This window comes from Pipra filicauda, unplaced genomic scaffold (genome assembly GCF_003945595.2).
Source record: "Pipra filicauda isolate LSUMZ 115617 unplaced genomic scaffold, ASM394559v2 scaffold42_size3861933_pilon, whole genome shotgun sequence".
NCBI classification, from domain to species: Eukaryota; Metazoa; Chordata; class Aves; order Passeriformes; family Pipridae; genus Pipra; species Pipra filicauda.
Window position 1 is genome coordinate 1,904,785 of NW_024104565.1, and position 18,474 is coordinate 1,923,258.

Sequence of the window (18,474 nt, forward strand, 5' to 3'; positions counted from 1 at the left end):
TTTTAAGGTTCTGTTTTGTTTATGGAATGTAATTACTGTTTCTGAAAGTCGTATGCAATTTTGTATGTTTGAGTGTTAGAAGTGTACACAGGCATAATGAAAGTATAAAAAAATGTGGGTTTGAATTTGGGATTGGTACTAAGTACTTCCCTTCTGAGCCCTCTTTGGTGTCCCATTAGTTTGAGTAGGAGGTGAATGCTGTCGTATGTTTGTAGGTAACGGGTTCAAACATTGTATGAACCGAAATGATTGCTTTGATATGACAAAATATGGCCATAAATCTTTAAAGTCAGTGTGCTTAGCTATAGGGAGTTATGCTGTGGCTTTGTCTCAAAATTGTTGGGTCAGCTGTACAAATCCCATTCAGTACCATCTCTGGAATTCTGCCTCTGTTGCTTGACCTTACCTCATTCAAGTCTGTGGAAAAGCCAATGGTCCATAATACATTTTATGTTGACTGAGCTGGGATTGTCCAGCAGATCAGAACTTGTGTTCGGATGTCTAAGATCACAGAGCCTAAATCTACCACAGAAAGAATAGAGTTTCTGCCAATAACGTTGTCTTCATCAGGAACTTAGACTGGAAGGGACCTCTGCCCATTCTGTAACTAGCTGTTACCTGGGCAGCTGTTACCTGGGCAGTGCACAGCAGTAATAAATGCTGTTGTATAAGCAAGCTGTTGCACTAATAGCAAGATGACAAGATTTACATCAAACTGCAGTGCTTTAACACATTAACTTTTTTCTGAACATCCAGACTATTTTGAAGAGTCTGTTGTGGGGAAAACATTTTAAAATTAGTTTGCAAATGATTGAGAGAAATCGGTTATGTACTTTGGTAAAATTACTGGAGGATGTTTGGCTAAATAACCATGAATTTTGGTATTTTTTGTGATTTTCTTGTAAATTATTTTTTGTATATAATTTTCTCTTTAGGATATGGTTGTACAAGCTCTTAGACAAACTAACAACCGTAGTATAGAAGCTGCCATTGAATTTATAAGTAAAATGAGCTACCAGGATCCTCGTCGGGAGCAGATGGTTGCAGCAGCAGCAAGGCCTATAAACGCAGGTATGAAACCCCCAGGTAGGTGTATCCATGGTAACTGAGTAACTCACTGATTGTATTCTTCTAGATAAAAAATATAGTAAATTCTGCCTTTGTGTGCTCACAGTGCAACAGAGATGCTGAGATACAGGGAGTTTTGCCTTTAAAAATCGCATTTTAAGCATATAATGTAGTTCTTCTAAATGGTAGATCCATTTGACATGAATTTCTTAAACATTTGTTTTTATAACTGCATGGTTTTATTATTATGTGTAGACAAGGAATGGCATTCAGATCTCATTTTAGTAATTTTTGTCCCTCATTGATGTAGTGCCTGTATTTTGTTCTCAGTGTCAGGTAGAAATCAGTGGTGAGCATTGAATTCTTATTTTAATTTTTTGTCTCTCTTCACACACTCACCCACACAACAGCACTATGTATGTGTATTTTTGTGTACATATGTGTATTTATATAGCATATGACTACAGTATTTGTATTTTAGGATGTTCTATTTGCTTAATTTTCTGCTTGGTTCCAGATTTTGTTTGTATGGTTTTCAAGGCAGACTTCTTGTTTTTGAAAGTGTTAGAGGACAGGCTATAGCTTTAGTAACAGAGTCAGAATTTTGCCACTTGCTTTTATTGCTTTCTTTAAAGATGGAAGCACATTTTTAATACATCTTGGCCTAAAGCAAGGGTAACTTTCAAATGCAGCAGAAATACTGAACTTTTATTTGACTAAAGTTGGGTGCTGAGCTGCTGGCTCTGGAGTTAGATTTTAAATTAGCAATATAGGTATGAGGAAAAATTAGTAGTCAAAGAGTAGCAAAGAGCGGTGTCATTGTCATTTAGTCTGTTAAGAGGATTAGTTGGTGCTTCTGTGAAGCTGCTAGCTAAATGCCACCATTTAGACACAATTTTCATTTTTACTTGCGAAGGTTTAGTAATTCACGTGTTCTTTTACTAAGGATAGAGTGACTTTCAGCAGTTACAGTCCTGTATGTGTTTACACGTACCTTAGTATTAACATTGCAAAAGCACAATAAGACTGCCTGCACTATCAGTTCCTTGCATACTGTTTTGTTTATATGACACAAAATAATATCTATAAAGTAAATAGTAGAGTTTTATTCTCTAAGTTTTGATTTCCTACAGTTTTAATTCTTGCCTGTCTACAACACTTTTACTCATAAGGACATAACTTTTGAAATTAAAGTACTTAATTAAATTTTGCATGCAAGGAATATAACAAGTCTGGATGAACTATATGCACACAAGGGTGCAGGCTGCTTGATTTTACAGCATTCACTTACATTTTAGTTTAAGAACACTAAATGTCTTGTAAACATTAAACTGGAAGGGATAGCAATGTAACTAAACATATTTTTCCGAGCCATTACTTTTTTTTGCACTTGTGCTGAACGTTCTTATGAGGGTTTCTTGTACACAAGATTAAAAATACATTGTGTGCCTAATAATTTTGCATATTACCATTTGTTCAATTAAAATTTGCGTTTTTACTGAAGCAAAATGCATTTTCAGACAAATTATTTCTAAAGACTCTGATACTATAGTTTCAATGCATTTTTTTGCTCTTACATGTCTACTGAGCATATTACCATACCGTGATGTGTATTACTAGACAGAGAGAATTTTTCATGTGAAGTACGCTGGCTTATGTTGTGTCAGAGGTTTCATGTCCTTTTTCTGTAGCAATTAATGCAGAAGAACAACATTTTCAAAGCAGTAAATGTAAATAATTTCTAATAATATAAATGCTGTGTTTTCTTGTTGTGAAAGCAGGGACTGTTCAGCAATCAGTTAACCGCAAGCAGAGCTGGAAGGGTTCTAAGGAGTCCCTGGTTCCTCAGCGGCATGGCCCTTCCCTGGGAGAAGGTGTAGTTTATCGCTCAGAAAGTCCCAGTTCTCAGCCTGATGTAGGAAGGCCATTATCTGGGTCTGGCATTGCGGCATTTGCTCAGGCTCATCCTGGCAATGGACAAAGAGTGAATCCCCCACCTCTACCACAGATAAGGAGTGTCACTCCTCCTCCTCCACCTCCTCGAGGGCAGACACCCCCTCCAAGGGGAACTACTCCTCCACCTCCTTCCTGGGAACCAAATTCTCAAACAAAGCGGTACTCTGGAAACATGGAATATGTGATCTCCCGTATTTCTCCAGTGCCACCAGGAGCATGGCAGGATGGTTATCCACCTCCACCTATGAATCCTCCACCTATGAATTCATCCACGCAGAGTCAGAGAGGCATGAGTGCTGTCCCCATTGGCAGGCAACCAATAATCATGCAGACTTCTGCCAACAGCAAATTTAGTTTTCCGTCAGGAAGAGCTGGAATGCAAAATGGCAATTGTCAGGCAGAATTCATAGTTCACCAGAATGTGGTGTCTGGGAATTCGGTGAGTCGCCAGCCACCTCCATACCCCATGAATTCAGCTAACAGGCAGAGTCCCACAGCACTACAGATGCAGGCAGGAGGATCTGCTCCTCCTTCAGCGTACACCAATGGGAATCTTCCTCAGGCGATGATGGTGCCAAACAGAAATAGTCACAACATGGAACTTTACAACACAAATGTAGCTGGAATACCCACTTCCTGGTCACAGCCTTCCCCTGTGCAGCCGCAGTCATCACCTGGCAACGGGCACGACATGCCTACATGGCAACCCAATGTTCCCGTGCGGTCAAATTCTTTCAACAACCATCATGGCAATAGGCAAAGTCACTCTGGCAGCTCTCAGCCTTCGGCCACAACAGTAACAGCCATAACACCAGCTCCCATCCAGCAACCAGTGAAAAGCATGCGCGTGTTAAAACCAGAGCTGCAGACTGCCCTGGCACCCACTCACCCTTCCTGGATGCCACAGCCCATGCAAACTGTGCAGACCATTCCCTTCTCTGAGAGCCCATCTACAAATATGGGAGTTATGGCTCCTGTTGTGGAGGCTCCAAATTACCAGGGCCCCCCACCACCTTACCCTAAACACTTGCTACATCAGAATCCTTCTGTCAATCTGTATGAGGCAGGACCCAAGCTCAACAAGGAGGAGCCACCTCTTCTATCCAGGGAGGATGAGAATGAAAAGAATTACGAATGTGTTGATTCAACAGATAAAGAAAAAAAACAAATCACAACATCACCTGTTCCTGTTAGAAAAAACAAGAAAGATGAAGAAAGAAGAGAGTCTCGCATCAAAAGTTATTCCCCTCAAGCCTTTAAATTCTTCATGGAGCAGCATGTGGAGAATATACTCAAGTCACACCAGCAGCGTTTGCATCGGAAAAAACAACTAGAGAATGAAATGATGCGGGTAAATTCTTCCTTCTTTCTAAATCTGTGACTAGAACTGTTCCTACATTGATTTTAAGATATATATCTTAATTGTAGAATGTTTAAATAGTATAGATAAATAGAATATTGTGGTAAATTGTGGTATTGAAGTCTATTTTTAATTTTTTTATTTGAGATGTGGCAAGTTCTTCAGTGCTTAAGTAAGTTTTTTGCATGTCTAAATGTAGTTCATCTGGCCTGCGTACAGTAAGGCAGCAGAAGCAAAATAATTGTTACATGAAATGAGATTCATGAGATTCATGAGATACATGGCTCATAGCTTTCTGTTATGAGTTCTATTTAATCCTGATTTCTTAGTTATATGCAATATTTTAATGATTTTCAAAAATACTTTTTTTTTTAAATAAGCACTACAGGTACAAGCAAAGCACGGACAAGTGGTAAGCTGGTTAGTGCATTTATATAGTCACCCAAACAGTGATATTTTTTACATTCTGCTGTTTGTTTCCAGTAGTGATAGTTTTTTTAAGTTAAAATAAAAAAATCATTTTTTAAAAGTTAATTTTTTTTTAATGAAAAAGACATGGTGTCTTTTGCCTGATTATTTTATAATCCAGGCTGTAAATGCATCTGTTTAAACAAGAGGCAATTGAATGGGGTAATAAAACAACGGACATCAACAAAAGCATGTAAAATGTTGTACCTGCCTGGAGTCGGTCATCTAGTTCTAGTATTTCAGTGTTCTATTAAAACAAATCAAAAGGGTAAAAACTGGAGCTGATGTCATTTCAAAAGAGCAAATAGTGAGACGCAGTGAAACTAAGATTTGCAGAAAGATAAAATTGAGATGTCACATAAATATTTCTTAACGATTGTAGTTGAAAGTTTGACATAAGTATGATGTACTTTTTAATTTATTTTATCAGAATATGTATTTGGCTTACACCACTTTCTTGACATGCTGTTTTTTAAATGTATTTTCTTACTATTTTGAAAATTCTTACTTTAAGCTTCAGTCTTTTGTGTTTGCTTAATTGTGAATATGTAAATGTTAGCAAGATTTCATCCTGAAACTCTTACTAGATCTTTATTCTTAGTCTTCTCTCTTTCCTTTTTCACTTCCACTAACAGCTGATTTAAACTGTTAAGGTGTGGGAAGCTTTCCTGAACTCTGTAGCCTCCATCCCTGTGTAGACAAGTAAGATTCTGAAGCAACAGTGTTTATTAAGAATAGCATGATTCCTTTTTAGAGGGCTTTGCATGCAATCCTGCATCAAAATTAAGCATGAATTCATTTTGGCTATTTTTGAGTACTTAAAAGTAAGATTATAATTAATGTTGATTTGCAAACTTCACTTTCCCTTCTTACTGTGTTGTGTTCTGTATAAGAATAAGTATTACTTATATGAAAGCACTGATATAACTTTTCATATGCATTTAAAGCACCCTAGTAAATGTATTTTCTTATATGAAATGCAATTTATAGTATTTATGCTAGATTTAAAGCTGGGATGTTTAATTACAGGCTGAAGGGCGGGAAATGGGCTATTGTGCTGCAGCAGACCTCTACTTTTTTAGGAGAGGAATCCCAAAACAGTGAAGTATATTTTGGATGTTCATGAGAAGGAGAAAGGGAAACTAGCTCCTTATCTATTTTCAGAAAGTTTAAAATTAAGCAAGTATTGAATCCCTTCTTTTCTTCCCTTTGGTAGGAATTTTTGAAAGGAAAAAAAACCCCAAATGCATCCCTATAGAAATACCTACCTTCACAGAAGGTTGTATTTCTAGCATAGGTGGCATATTTCTGTGCTTTCAGGTTCCTTAGGAAATTGAATGGAGCAGTCTCAGAAATATTTAATTTAAATCTGTGAATCTGGCCAAGAATTATGCTAGATGTCTCTGCTGCGGGGAGCAACTTAAGTCATCTTTTAAAGCACAGCAAGATGAAAAGGGACCAAAATGAAAGCAAATTGCTTGATGATACAGAGCAATTCAGGAAGCTCTTCTGTCCGTCATTGTCTAGAAATAACTGGAGATGTGTGCACAGAGGAGTTTGTGCAGCTGGTGAAGTTGCTTAATTTTTGGTGAATGCTGAAGCTGAGGAGTGTTTTAGAGAAAATGCAGCAATGCAGAGAGCAATGAATTTGTAATTAACATTTGGTTTAGTGGATGACAGGAAAACATGAAGATGGGTTGAGGGAAGAGATGACAAATTGCAGTACTTGGGCTGGTCTCTACAATAAAACTGTTAGAATGCAACAGCTAGAGAATAGGCAGTAGAAAGTAAGCTACAAGGGTTTTGGAGACTCTTATTTGTATGTCTTGCAGTGATTAATTACTGTATTGAGTCTCCTCATGGGGTTTTGTTGCCATCTAGGTTATATTCTTTGCTAATTTTGTAACTGATCATTGAGGTTCACTTTGTGTGCAAGTGAGTCTGTACTGAAGCAGACTTCAGGTTTCAGATAGGCCTTGAGAAGGTGACTCGTCGTCGTCTGAACTTTTAACAGGGTCAGGTCTTCAGTTGTCTTCTTGACATTTTTGTAAGTCTTCAAAAAATTCTTCCTTATGTGTTGAAATGGGCTTTAAGCATGTTCATTCACAGAAAACTTGAGATGTTTCTGTCCTGGAAGACAGTGCCCAGATATTCCTGCAGTAATGTGTTGAAAAAGGTTCAACTCCCTATTTCAAATAAAAAAATTGTCTATTTTGCACATCCAGTCTTTAAACTACTGCTACCCAGTCCTAACTACTGCCTATCTGATGTTGACAAAAAATTTTGTCTCAAAATGGAGACAGCTTTCCCCATTTAAATTTTACTGAATTCGTATTCCTTGGGCAGTTTGTTGGGGTAGACAAGCATTTTGTGTGCATTTTTCTAGTTGCATCTCCTTTGGATCCATTTTTGATTTGATGCCTGCAAGAAATTTTATGTGTTTTAACAGTATTTTCTTTAATAGGTGACATATAGTAACTTTTGAAAGCATTTTTAAGATACTGAGTGATAGCTAACTGATCTTTTCTCTTACCTTTTTTCTCAATCAAATCTATTATACTTTGTTTCAAGTTACATTGTAAGTTAGGCAAAGCAGAAGTCATCTATTAACACAGTTTATACAGGCCTAAACTAGTTACATAATCCTAATGGTGGTCCTGAGTAGTGTTCTGCAGACAGTGTCTCAAACATTTGAAGCATTAAGTAAGGAGATGGAAGCAACAAGATTTGGTATCAAGAATCAATAAGATGTGACAATAGGAAATTAAAAACTTTTAGAATAGTGCTTGATTACAGTTGTGATGTTTGCAGGGATTCAATTTGGCCATGTTCAATTTTAGGATCAGAATGTCCATGAAAAAATAAGGGAATATACCCTAGATTGAACTTGGAAATCATTGCTGTGGGATAGTGATTTCAAGCCAGGTAGGCAGATAAAATAATTGAGGTCCTATGAGAAAGGGAGCATATAGTACTTAGAAAACGCTGTCAAAAAACAAAAGAAGGATTGAACATGAAGCTTTGGGGGGGAAGTGTCATGGAAAAAAGAATATAAAAAAATTGAAGACAGATTCTACTGACATTAAAACAAAAAAGAAGAGAGAGTCTGATTCCAGGCCCTGAAATTTAGCAAGAAAAATGGCACTGAAATTGAATGGCACTTCAAAGGAATTGAAACCAGAAGAAATACACCAGGAGGCACCCAGGTTGTAGTACACTGAGAATGCTCAATGTGGTTCTTGCAGATAAGGGTTTCCACGTTGTAGGTGATGATTTGCATGTGGCCTGTGAGTGTTTCAGCTGTCACAATGTTGGTGGTGTTGGCCAGAGCACCAGGGATGTTCAGTCAAGATAGGGGTAGGTATAGAGATGGGAGCCAAGAAAAGCTACTGTGGGGAGGAGTGAGCCACTTCAAAGAAAGTGCTCTGCTCAACTAGTTGGTGTGGAGAGCGGGAGTGAGAGTGTGAGCAAAGTCCTGTTAGAAAGGGGTGGGTTATGTGATAAGAGAGAAGATCAGGTTGAGGCTTGCAGCAGAGGCCCAGGCTTGGTGTGGGCGGATAGTAGGAAACAGTGCCATGTGGATCTGGTTTGTGTAGCTACAGAAGGAAGCATGAGAGTGAGAGAGTTGCCTGTCCTCTCCTGCAATTGAAATTCCACAGCATGGTCAGGAAGTTTAGTGACTTCTGCTCTAGCTAGTCTGGAGAGGGGCTGCCTTTCCCATGGCAGCATCAGCCCTCAGCAGCTTACAGCTCCTAGGCATGTCTTGGCTCCCTTTAGCTCTACAAAGAGAATCAGGGAGGCAGTTGATACACACTGTTACTCTGATAATATTCACAGTAGTTTTTATCAGTGGTTTGTAAATTACCCTTTCTCTCCTCAAGAATGTAGTCCCTTCTCAAGAACCTTCTGGTGCATGGCACCTTATGCATTTTGCTGTTGAAAACAATCACGTTTTGGCTTTTATCACTCCTATATGTTTTTATAGAATCCTAATGTTTAAAACAAAACCAAACCCCTTTAAGTATTATTTCCTGTGCTGTGTATTAAGTATTTGGTTTGCTTTGCCTAAGTCTTGTAGTTATGAGAAGACCATCAAGAATTAAAAGTACTGTTAATTCTTCGGATATAATTCTGTTTGCTGCACAGGTTGGATTGTCACCAGAAGCCCGAGATCAAATGAGGAAAATGTTGTGCCAGAAAGAATCTAATTACATTCGACTAAGAAGAGCTAAAATGGACAAGTCAATGTTTGTAAAAATTAAAACCCTGGGAGTTGGTGCATTTGGAGAAGTTTGCCTAGCAAGAAAAGTGGATACTAATGCTTTATATGCGACAAAAACTCTGAGGAAAAAAGATGTCTTGCTTAGAAATCAAGTTGCTCATGTTAAAGCTGAGCGGGATATCCTCGCAGAAGCTGATAATGAATGGGTGGTTCGCCTGTACTATTCATTCCAAGATAAAGACAATTTGTACTTTGTAATGGACTACATTCCAGGAGGTGATATGATGAGTCTCCTGATTAGAATGGGTGTCTTTCCAGAAAATCTAGCACGGTTCTACACAGCAGAACTGACCTGCGCAGTTGAAAGTGTTCATAAAATGGGCTTCATCCACAGAGATATTAAACCTGATAATATCTTGATAGACCGTGATGGTCATATCAAATTGACTGACTTTGGGCTCTGTACAGGTTTTCGATGGACCCATGATTCAAAATACTACCAGAGCGGTAAGAGAAATATAAATCTTCTTTGTAAGGAATTAAATAATAACTGAATAGAAAGATGACTGTGCTGTTTCCTTTCTGAATAATAACGCATCTAACAATATGTCTGCACACCATACAAATTACAGAAAGCAACATTTAGTATGGGAGGGTTCCAATGTGAGCAGTGATTCCTTAAGGGAGAAGGAATGAGCTATGCTGCTGTAAGTTTTTCCCATTAGTGGCTTTTGAAATTTGGAGAGAATCACAGAGGTAGTGAGATAATTACATAGGCAACAGCCCCAACTCTGTTTTGAAGATGGGACTGATGTTTTAAATATAATTGTTCTTGAAAACCTTACCCCAAGTTCTGAGTGTCTCATGTACTCCTTTTAGTGTAACCTGTTGATTTCTGACTAGGTTACAGTGGGCTTTTAAAAATCCCACTTGATTACTTAAAACAAAAGCTAAAAGAAAGAGGAAAAAAAGTCACAGTTCTGAGAGTGGTAAAATACAGATTTTGTGATAACCTGTTTTTACTTTTCGAAAAAAACCACATAACTTCAGAAACAATTTTTTAATTACTTTTGACTAGTTTCTATCAAAATATCATGTATCTTAGGCCAGACTGTTACACAGTCTCTGGTGAGAAGAAAAAGATTTAATCTGATTTTATTTTTTGCTGATTTAAATATTGGCTGGTTTATGTTTGCATAAGAACAAGAACAGTATACATCCTGTACCCCCAGTGTGGTTTTGTTAAGAAAAAACTGAGACTATATCAAACTTGATACTTTCTCTAGTTATGTCGAAAGTAAGCTTAAAAAAAGTGTCCTCAAAAGTTGGTGTTTTATATCATAAACAAAAAGTCAACATCCAGATGTTGATGAAAGTGTTGAAACTGAAACAGATTCTGTCGTGTAACGAGGCATGTTAACAGATAAAGAAGATTTCATATTGGATAAGAAGTAAAGTACTCATGCTCAATTTTGCCATCCTTCTCCCTCAATTACAGGTGATCATGCACGCCAGGACAGCATGGATTTCAGCAATGAATGGGGTGACCCAGCGAATTGCAGGTGCGGAGATCGGCTGAAGCCGCTGGAGCGCAGGGCTGCACGTCAGCACCAGCGCTGCCTGGCCCATTCCCTTGTTGGCACACCCAACTACATCGCTCCAGAAGTGTTGTTACGAACAGGTAATGCACTTCTGTACTGTAATCGTGCTGCAAAGTAACTGATATTCAGGTATCTTGCTTCACCTTTCTTACGCTGCCGCTTTTCCCAAGTATATAATATTTTAACAAAAAAAGAAAATAGTTGTTAATATGGAAATCTTTAAAAAGTATTGAATAGAGTTCTCCTGTGAAATTTTGTACTCCTAGAAATCTAAGATTAAAATTATACTGAGGCTTTGACTACTTCATTTGAACTTTATTTCAGGTTACACACAGTTGTGTGACTGGTGGAGCGTTGGAGTAATTCTCTTTGAGATGCTAGTGGGGCAGCCTCCATTCCTGGCACAAACGCCACTGGAAACACAAATGAAGGTAACTTTAAAATTCTGGTACTAACAGTCTGAAAAGGCAGGCTTGAAATTTACATGGGCTTTCTAATTTGTATTGGAAACAAAGGTGATGTTTGAGAGTGCTGCCTATCCAAGCATATTATAAACTAACTTTATGTTACTGTGGAGGTGCACTTCATTTGTAAAGGGATCATGTTTGCATCTTTTCTCGGTATAGTAAACATGCCAACTAAAAACCACATTTCACTTCTTGTATCTATTCCAGTTATTATTTCCACTCCTCTCCTCTTTTCTTTCTCTTTTCTTCCTCTTTTTTTCCTCTTCTCTTCCTCTTCTCCAGTGTCTTGGTGTTCTTTTCCCATACTTGGCTTCCATGCCTGCTTACCTGCAGAGGATTTCCTTTGGTGATGTACCTGCAGGTGCTTGGCATGGAAAGGTGGACGAATAGCGGATGGTTGTGCTTGCTCAGAGTTACTGGCAGCTTGGAGCCATTGGTTCTTTCCTTCCTGAGCCCCAGCTGTTTCAGAGAAAGCATCGGGGCAATCTTCTGCAGGTGTCATTTTTGCAAGATTGCATTCAGCTTGCAAGATATTAGTTGGCTTAAATATAGTGTAGCATTGATTTATTTTTTTAACTTGAAATCTGTTAATCTTTACAGTGCATCATCTAACTCAAAATTCATCTGCCTCACCTTCTTTTTAAGATTGTAAGCCATGTGCCTAATCTCAGGTTCCAGGTGCTGGATTTTACGGGATCTTCATTGTTTTATACCAGGGGCATCCCATGCCAGACTCTAATTTAGATTTGGATTATGCTAGATTTCCAGACAAAATATTCCTCATGTTTCTGAAAGAGCAGCTCCATGTTTTCCTCTCTAGTGTGAAAACCCTTAGACATGTTGAATGATTTCTTTGTGGCTGTTTTGTTTTGTTGTTTTAATCTGTTTTTTCCTTTTTATGAAATTATAAATAAATAATACCTCTTTTTGTTTTTAAGGTTATCAACTGGCAAACTGCACTTCATATTCCACCTCAGTCTAAATTGACTCCAGAGGCCTCCGACCTTATTATTAAACTGTGCCGAGGGCCAGAAGATCGTTTAGGCAAAAACGGTGCAGATGAAATAAAAGCTCATCCATTTTTTAAAACAATTGATTTTTCAAGCGATCTACGGCGACAGTCTGCTTTCTACATTCCCAAAATTGCTCATCCTACAGACACATCAAACTTCGATCCAGTTGATCCAGATAAATTGTGGAGTGACGATGATAAGGAGGGGAACAGAAATGATACCCTTAACGGGTGGTACAAAAATGGAAAACATCCTGAACATGCTTTTTATGAGTTCACCTTCCGAAGGTTTTTTGATGACAATGGCTACCCATACAACAATCCAAAGCCCATTGAGTACGAGTATGGTAGTTCCCAAAACTCAGAACAGCAGTCAGATGAGGATGATGATGATGAGGAACAGGCAGGTAGAGGAGTTCAGAGCCGTGATCTGGTTTATGTTTAGTAGAGGAATAAAGATCAAAAAGTAAATAATCAATTTTGCAGCTATACCTTTCGAAAAGTCTGTTTTAAGAGACTTGAAAGAAGATTGCTACGGTAAATACATGCACACTTTTTTGGAAACACTAAAAAAATTATGTCTTCTCCTTCCCTGTCAGTACATTTTGTTTCCCCCAAATACAGAGAAATCCTCAAACATTAATTTATTCCAGTGATGTTAATTGTTTAATTTAGAAGATATTTGATGTTAGGTGAAAAAAATATCACTTGAATTTTGTTATTGGTTCTCTGTACTCTTAAGTACTCAAAATAGGAAATAGTGACTTTTTTTTTCCCCCTCCCTAAGATGATGCCTGGTATCTATTTGTACATATATTGAATAATTTTAGAAAACAGTTCTCTGCTTCAGAATTTTTAATGACAGTTTTTCCATGCATTGACCAAATATAAAACCTACTTTACTAATAAAGCTCTCTGATACATTTCTGAAGAGAAAAAAAAAAGGCTGCTGTACCGTCACTTCTCACTGTATTTAACCTAATTATTCACAGTGTTGGAAAAACTGAGCCATCTATCTGGTGAAACATTTCCAGCTACTGTTTAAGTGGCCTAGTTCTCAGCTTTGAAATAAGAAAGTGTCAGTCTCGGCTATAGGATGATTGTAAGATGATAAAGCATTAAAACTAGTATTTTATTAAATGGTAATTGGATTTGACATTAGTAACAAAGTAGCATTTGACTGGTACTCTCAAAGCAGAACTGCTCAGTCAGAAACAACTTGATTGTCTCCTGTCATCAGTTATCCTATAGATAGAAGAGGAAAAGAAGCTTTAGAAAAAACACTTTCTGAAATCTAGTTTAATTTTCTGACTACAGCCAAACTGTAAAGTGTGTACAGTGCTGCTTGAGTTTGAATTTTTAGTTTGAAAAATAAATTTTAGACTAGTGTCTTTATTATAAGTTTGAGATAGTAATGGAAAAGGATTATGGCTTTTGAGGCTGTTGTTGTGGAGACCCGTTTCACTTGGCTGGAATAGTTTTCCTCCTGTTCACAGAGACAGTAAGGAGAAGCACTGTGCACCAGCCTATCTGAGCCATCAGTACAGTGTCGATGGTCTGTCACAGCCCAGTTCAGAACAGAATTAGGAACTTAGAGCTGTGTCTGCTGCCTTCTGCGTTACTCTTCCATAATTTCTGGCAGCAGGTGATCAGCTATCCCCTTGGGTCTCATGGTGGGAGGGTACTGAGGCTGTTGAGGTGACTGGGAGTACAGACAGGAGCATCCCTCTAAGCAGCCTCCTGGAGACTAGACTGGGAGTTACAGGTGAGAGGCAGAAAGAATTATGATTTTATCTCTCTCCTTCTTTCTCCTAAAGTTAACACAGTGGTAAAGAAAATGCACTATTTTTAGTAAACTTCATGTCTTTTAAAACATTTCCTCCTCCTTGGAATTGAATTCCAATGGATAATCTCATAACATGCCTGTAACCATTACTGCTTTTTTAAATTATTACTTGTGCCATTGCACTGGCATTGCAACTATCTAAACATCGTGAAATTGGTGTTCACAGCTATTCTTGCAGCAAACACGAGTTACTAGTTTACTTTTCTCACCAAGCTGGTTTGTTTATTTCTGGCCAATTTGTTCTCTTTCTGTGCTCCAGTGCAGTGTCTCTCTTTGTGCCAGTGCAACTGTCTATAGTGCTGTCCTAAATACTGGATCAGTGAAAAAACGGTGTGGTGTTTAGCATTTGGAGTTTCCTTTCTTGCGTGTTCATTTGAACCATCCAGTTTCTAGTGTGGTCCATAAATGATTCATATTGGCTTAACTGAGGAAGGTCTGAACTGCAGCAGTTGGCAGCGAGGAAACTTCTTAAACATACTTGGTCACAGGAGAAAATGTTTGTGGAAGTTCACTCCTCTACTGTGAAGTATGTATAATTGTTAGAAGGTGGTTATGAGAAGTTGTTTTCTCAAACAAGTAGTAAGTTACTTTCTATAATGAAAATGAGTTTGCAGTTTAATAAAACAATTCCTGTTCTGTCTGCCTTTTCCACAGCTGTTGAAATAGAATAGCTTTTAAGATTAATTTCATTTAGCTTAAATATTATAAAATGGCTGCAGTGTGTAACTACTCCATTTTATATATTATGTAAAAAAGATTGCTTTTCTTGTAAATAAACTTTAAAGATTACCCTCCTTCATAGTAAGTATCCCAGTAAAACTGGTCTACTTGTCTTAAAGTGTAATATATTACTGGTTAAAGGTAATTTAATCAAGCTTGCCTCACCATTTTTGAAGTGTGCAGAGAAAATAATGTCAATTCTTCATTAAATTGACTCTTAAAGTATATTTCTCCTCTGCCTGCACTGTACTATGGTATATTCCTGTTTAATACTATTACTGGTCTTCAACCAATTTAAAAATAAATTTTAAAAATATATAAAAAAGGGTCCTGTAATGGCACCATTGTTCTATACAAGCAAACCCAATTGCTTTTTTTAAAGGACATCATTAATTCTTTCAAGGACATCTGCAAGTACTGAAATGTTAAATATTATTTTGCCTTTTTAAACAAATACGTGAAAAGCTCATATCTTTAGAATTTGGTAGATGCTTCTGGCATTTCCTAACATCATGTGTTAGAAGTTGTAATATATGTTGTTTGAATTTTGCCACCTAGATGCTGCAGTATTATGTATTTCCTTGCAAAAAATACGGTTTGTTACAATCATGTTCACTGAGAAAATTAGTTACACGTAAATGTTGTCACAACTCTCTAACATTCTCTGCCTTACCCATGTTTTGAAACTTCACGTTTCATACATAGATTCAGAGTCTATTATAGAGATTCTTCGTAGCTGCTGCTTAAAACATGGGTGTTTCACTGGTGACCTATGATGGGGATTGGTTTGTGCAGGCAGTGAAGAAGAGAGGCTCCTAACCAGCAGCTGTGGAATTCTGCAGTAAGTTTTAGTTCAGGTTGCTTTCACTTTGTAAAGCATGAAAACCAGATTCTCTTTTATGTGCCCTTGTATACATATTAATTGTATTTATAAAATGTTCTATAATCCTATAACTGTACTGTAAATACTATTTGATATTCAGTGGCATTCTATCCTCGGGCAGGCCCTCTTGCTGTATCTTTTCTATCCTTGATTTGTAATAGAAGTCTATAGAATATATGGCTAGAAAGTCTCTTTGAGACTGACTTATCTTCTGCTGTTGCAAGGCTGTGAGTTGGAATGGTTTATTTAGACTCCTTTTAATATTATTCAGCTAATAGGCAGTGCAGTGGGTGCGTTCTTAGATGATGATGCTGTCACTGAAGATAGAGTTAGGCTTTTGTTTCAGATGTCATCGGTGTTTCAGATCAGACCTTTAATCTGTTTGCTTTATTTCAGCCAAAGCAAAAAGATGATAAATTGGTTCAATGTCATAGTAAAATGTTTGAATGCCTTAAGATGCTCATGAGAAAGGCACTATTCAAGTTTACTGATTTATATATATCTATATAGATATATATAGACATATTCCATGTGTGTATATGTATATATATATAATGTCTTTTTTGTATTATAAGACTGTCAGTTCTTTTGGATTCTCCAATTAAATACATAGACCACCGCACAATTCTGTTCATGCAAATCGTTCTTTTATGCTGTGCCTGGCAGGTAAACTTAACAAACTTGCATTATCTCATGGCCCTAGTAAGTTATTCAATGGTCTTTTGAGTATTCTTTACCTGTCTCGGTCATGACATGGGCATCCCCTTTTGCTAGATCTCTACATACCTGTAGTCCAGCTACATGTGATCTCTGAATGCTTACTTGGGATGTTTGGGTCTTACAGGGTTACAGGGTGCTGGCTTGGAGCATAATCTCCAAGTCCCCTGATGTTCATATGAAAAGAAAGGGCATCTTTTCTGGTTGCTTTTCTAGTAGGTACACTGGAGCATCTGTACCCTTTGTCCAAGAGTGACAGGTTTCCAGTTTGTCAGTCTATGCCCGGTAGTTGAGAAGCTGAGACTTCCTTGCCTCTGTTGACTTAACATACAGCATGTGTGTTTCACCTAGGGGACAGGATGTGAGTGAATGGTTGCATTGACCCTTCTTAAAAGTTACTAGAGAAAGAATTCCAGCACTTGTGAACAGCCTAACTGAATTATCGCCTACTGGTAGTCAGTGACTTTCCTGAGTTTTAGAAACTGTTTTCTCAGAATCAGTTTCTGTAGCAGAACACTTGCTGGAGTAATAAAAACCACGATGAATCTTTATAAGAAGTGAAAAATCAAATTCTTGTTTTGGCTAAGCAGATATGAAATGCAAACACTAGTTGCCCAAATGCATTTCTGTTCTTTCCCTCTCCTTCACATCCGTCTTCCACAAGTCCCTTTTATGCTGCAGCAGCTTTACCGTCTAATAAAATGGTGCAAGTGTAACAGTAGAGATGCTCTTGTACTTGGCAGTCACCTCATGTTTGTAACCTGTTCTCAAAAGTATACATTTTGATGTTCAGGAGTTCAATTTATTGGAGCTTTTTCTGTGTCCTCTGCTGCCTTTTTCATCAAAATAAGTAAATATTTTTAATTATTAATTATTGTTATTATTATACATACATTATGTATCATAAAGCTATTCCTTGAGAGAATGACAACATATCACAGCTTTCATCTGTGTTAGGAGGGGAAATTGTCCTTGAGAAAATCCCATTCTTTAATTGCACATCTCAGAGTGCTAATGGAGAAACCAGTGTGTTATTGCAGAAGACTACATTATATCCTAATTCTTCTATGTTGGGGAGGAGGGATGTGGAAGTACAGCACATTTTTCATTTTATTAGCCACATACAAAGAGGAGGAGGGAAATCCTTCCCCCTCTCCTCAACCAAGTGATGTGATACAGTAGCACTTCGAATTTTAGAAACTCATCAACATCTTTCTCTGCCTTTATAGCTAAAGTAATGCAGAAATGATTGTTTTAAACTCGGACACTCGTTAAAGGGATAGACTAAAATTGTCAGTTTAAGAACGGGTAAAAATACAAGAGCAAGAAGAGTAAGAATGGATGTGATATAAGTAATTAAAGAACGACATAATGTTGTGGGTCTTGAGTTCACCCTGAAGAACTGTCACAAACCTGCTGCATTGTGCCCAACCTTTAGATCCTATTTGTTGCTAAGCAGCTGAGTCTATTTAGACAGGTGAAGAGGTACTGCTCCATCAGGGACACTCAAGGGCAGTTTCCTGGTCTTACTCAGCTCGGCAGCTGGCTCTTCTCAGCACCGTCGGGCGCGTTTTCTTCCCCAAAACAACACTCTATTAAGAGTGTGAAGAGGTAGAGACGAGTCACAGACAAGGAACATGCGAATAAAAGTTGGTGCGTGCTATTCACTCGGCAAAACCCACATCTGTGAGTTATAGAAAGGGAATAGATGAGTGAAGCCTCTCCACCCACCGCCGCGGGATATCAGCCGGGTGAGTTGGGGCGGGCAAGTCCGCTCTAGTGAGTTTCGAGTGACGAATGCACGATCGTCACTGTAGACAGCATTGGTGGTTCAGTGGTAGAATTCTCGCCTGCCACGCGGGAGGCCCGGGTTCGATTCCCGGCCAATGCAGTTACTTTTTCTTCCAGCTTTCTTTCTCTCCGCCTGATTGTTTGTGGGTTTTTTTTTTTCCTCCCTTTCCCCCCCTTCCTTAAAATTTAAAACCAAACCGGATCATCGCTGTCCCTAATAATGCTCAGACACCGACTTCTTGCCCCCCCGGCCGGGCAGACCTTCACCCCCGGCCTCGCCGGGCTGGAAGTGACGCAGCCGGATTTGCCTTCAAAAATTGCCGGCGGCAGGAGGGGGAGGTGGCGGGCAGGGCCGGGGGTGGG

General features: G+C 38.3%; 1 protein-coding gene and 1 non-coding gene across 5 annotated transcripts in view; both read left to right on the forward strand.

The window, feature by feature from the left end:
• The window catches only part of LATS1 (large tumor suppressor kinase 1), a 23,485-nt gene extending 7,257 nt beyond the window's left edge, over positions 1-16,228 (forward strand). Inside the window, exons 3-8 of one of the 4 annotated variants that reach the window (XM_027733820.2) lie at positions 936-1,086; positions 2,847-4,375; positions 8,999-9,581; positions 10,573-10,755; positions 11,000-11,106; positions 12,081-16,228. In XM_027733820.2, coding sequence (XP_027589621.1) covers positions 936-1,086; positions 2,847-4,375; positions 8,999-9,581; positions 10,573-10,755; positions 11,000-11,106; positions 12,081-12,599 — 3,072 coding nt within the window. In that variant the 3' untranslated portion in view covers positions 12,600-16,228. The remainder of the gene's footprint in view (positions 1-935; positions 1,087-2,846; positions 4,376-8,998; positions 9,582-10,572; positions 10,756-10,999; positions 11,107-12,080) is intronic. The other 3 variants (XM_027733821.2, XM_027733822.2, XM_027733823.2) reach the window with 3 other exon arrangements.
• Positions 16,229-18,140: 1,912 nt separating this feature from the next.
• On the forward strand, positions 18,141-18,211 carry TRNAG-GCC. Its single transcript has one exon. It is a non-coding gene; the product is annotated as a tRNA-Gly (tRNA).
• Positions 18,212-18,474: the final 263 nt, after the last annotated feature.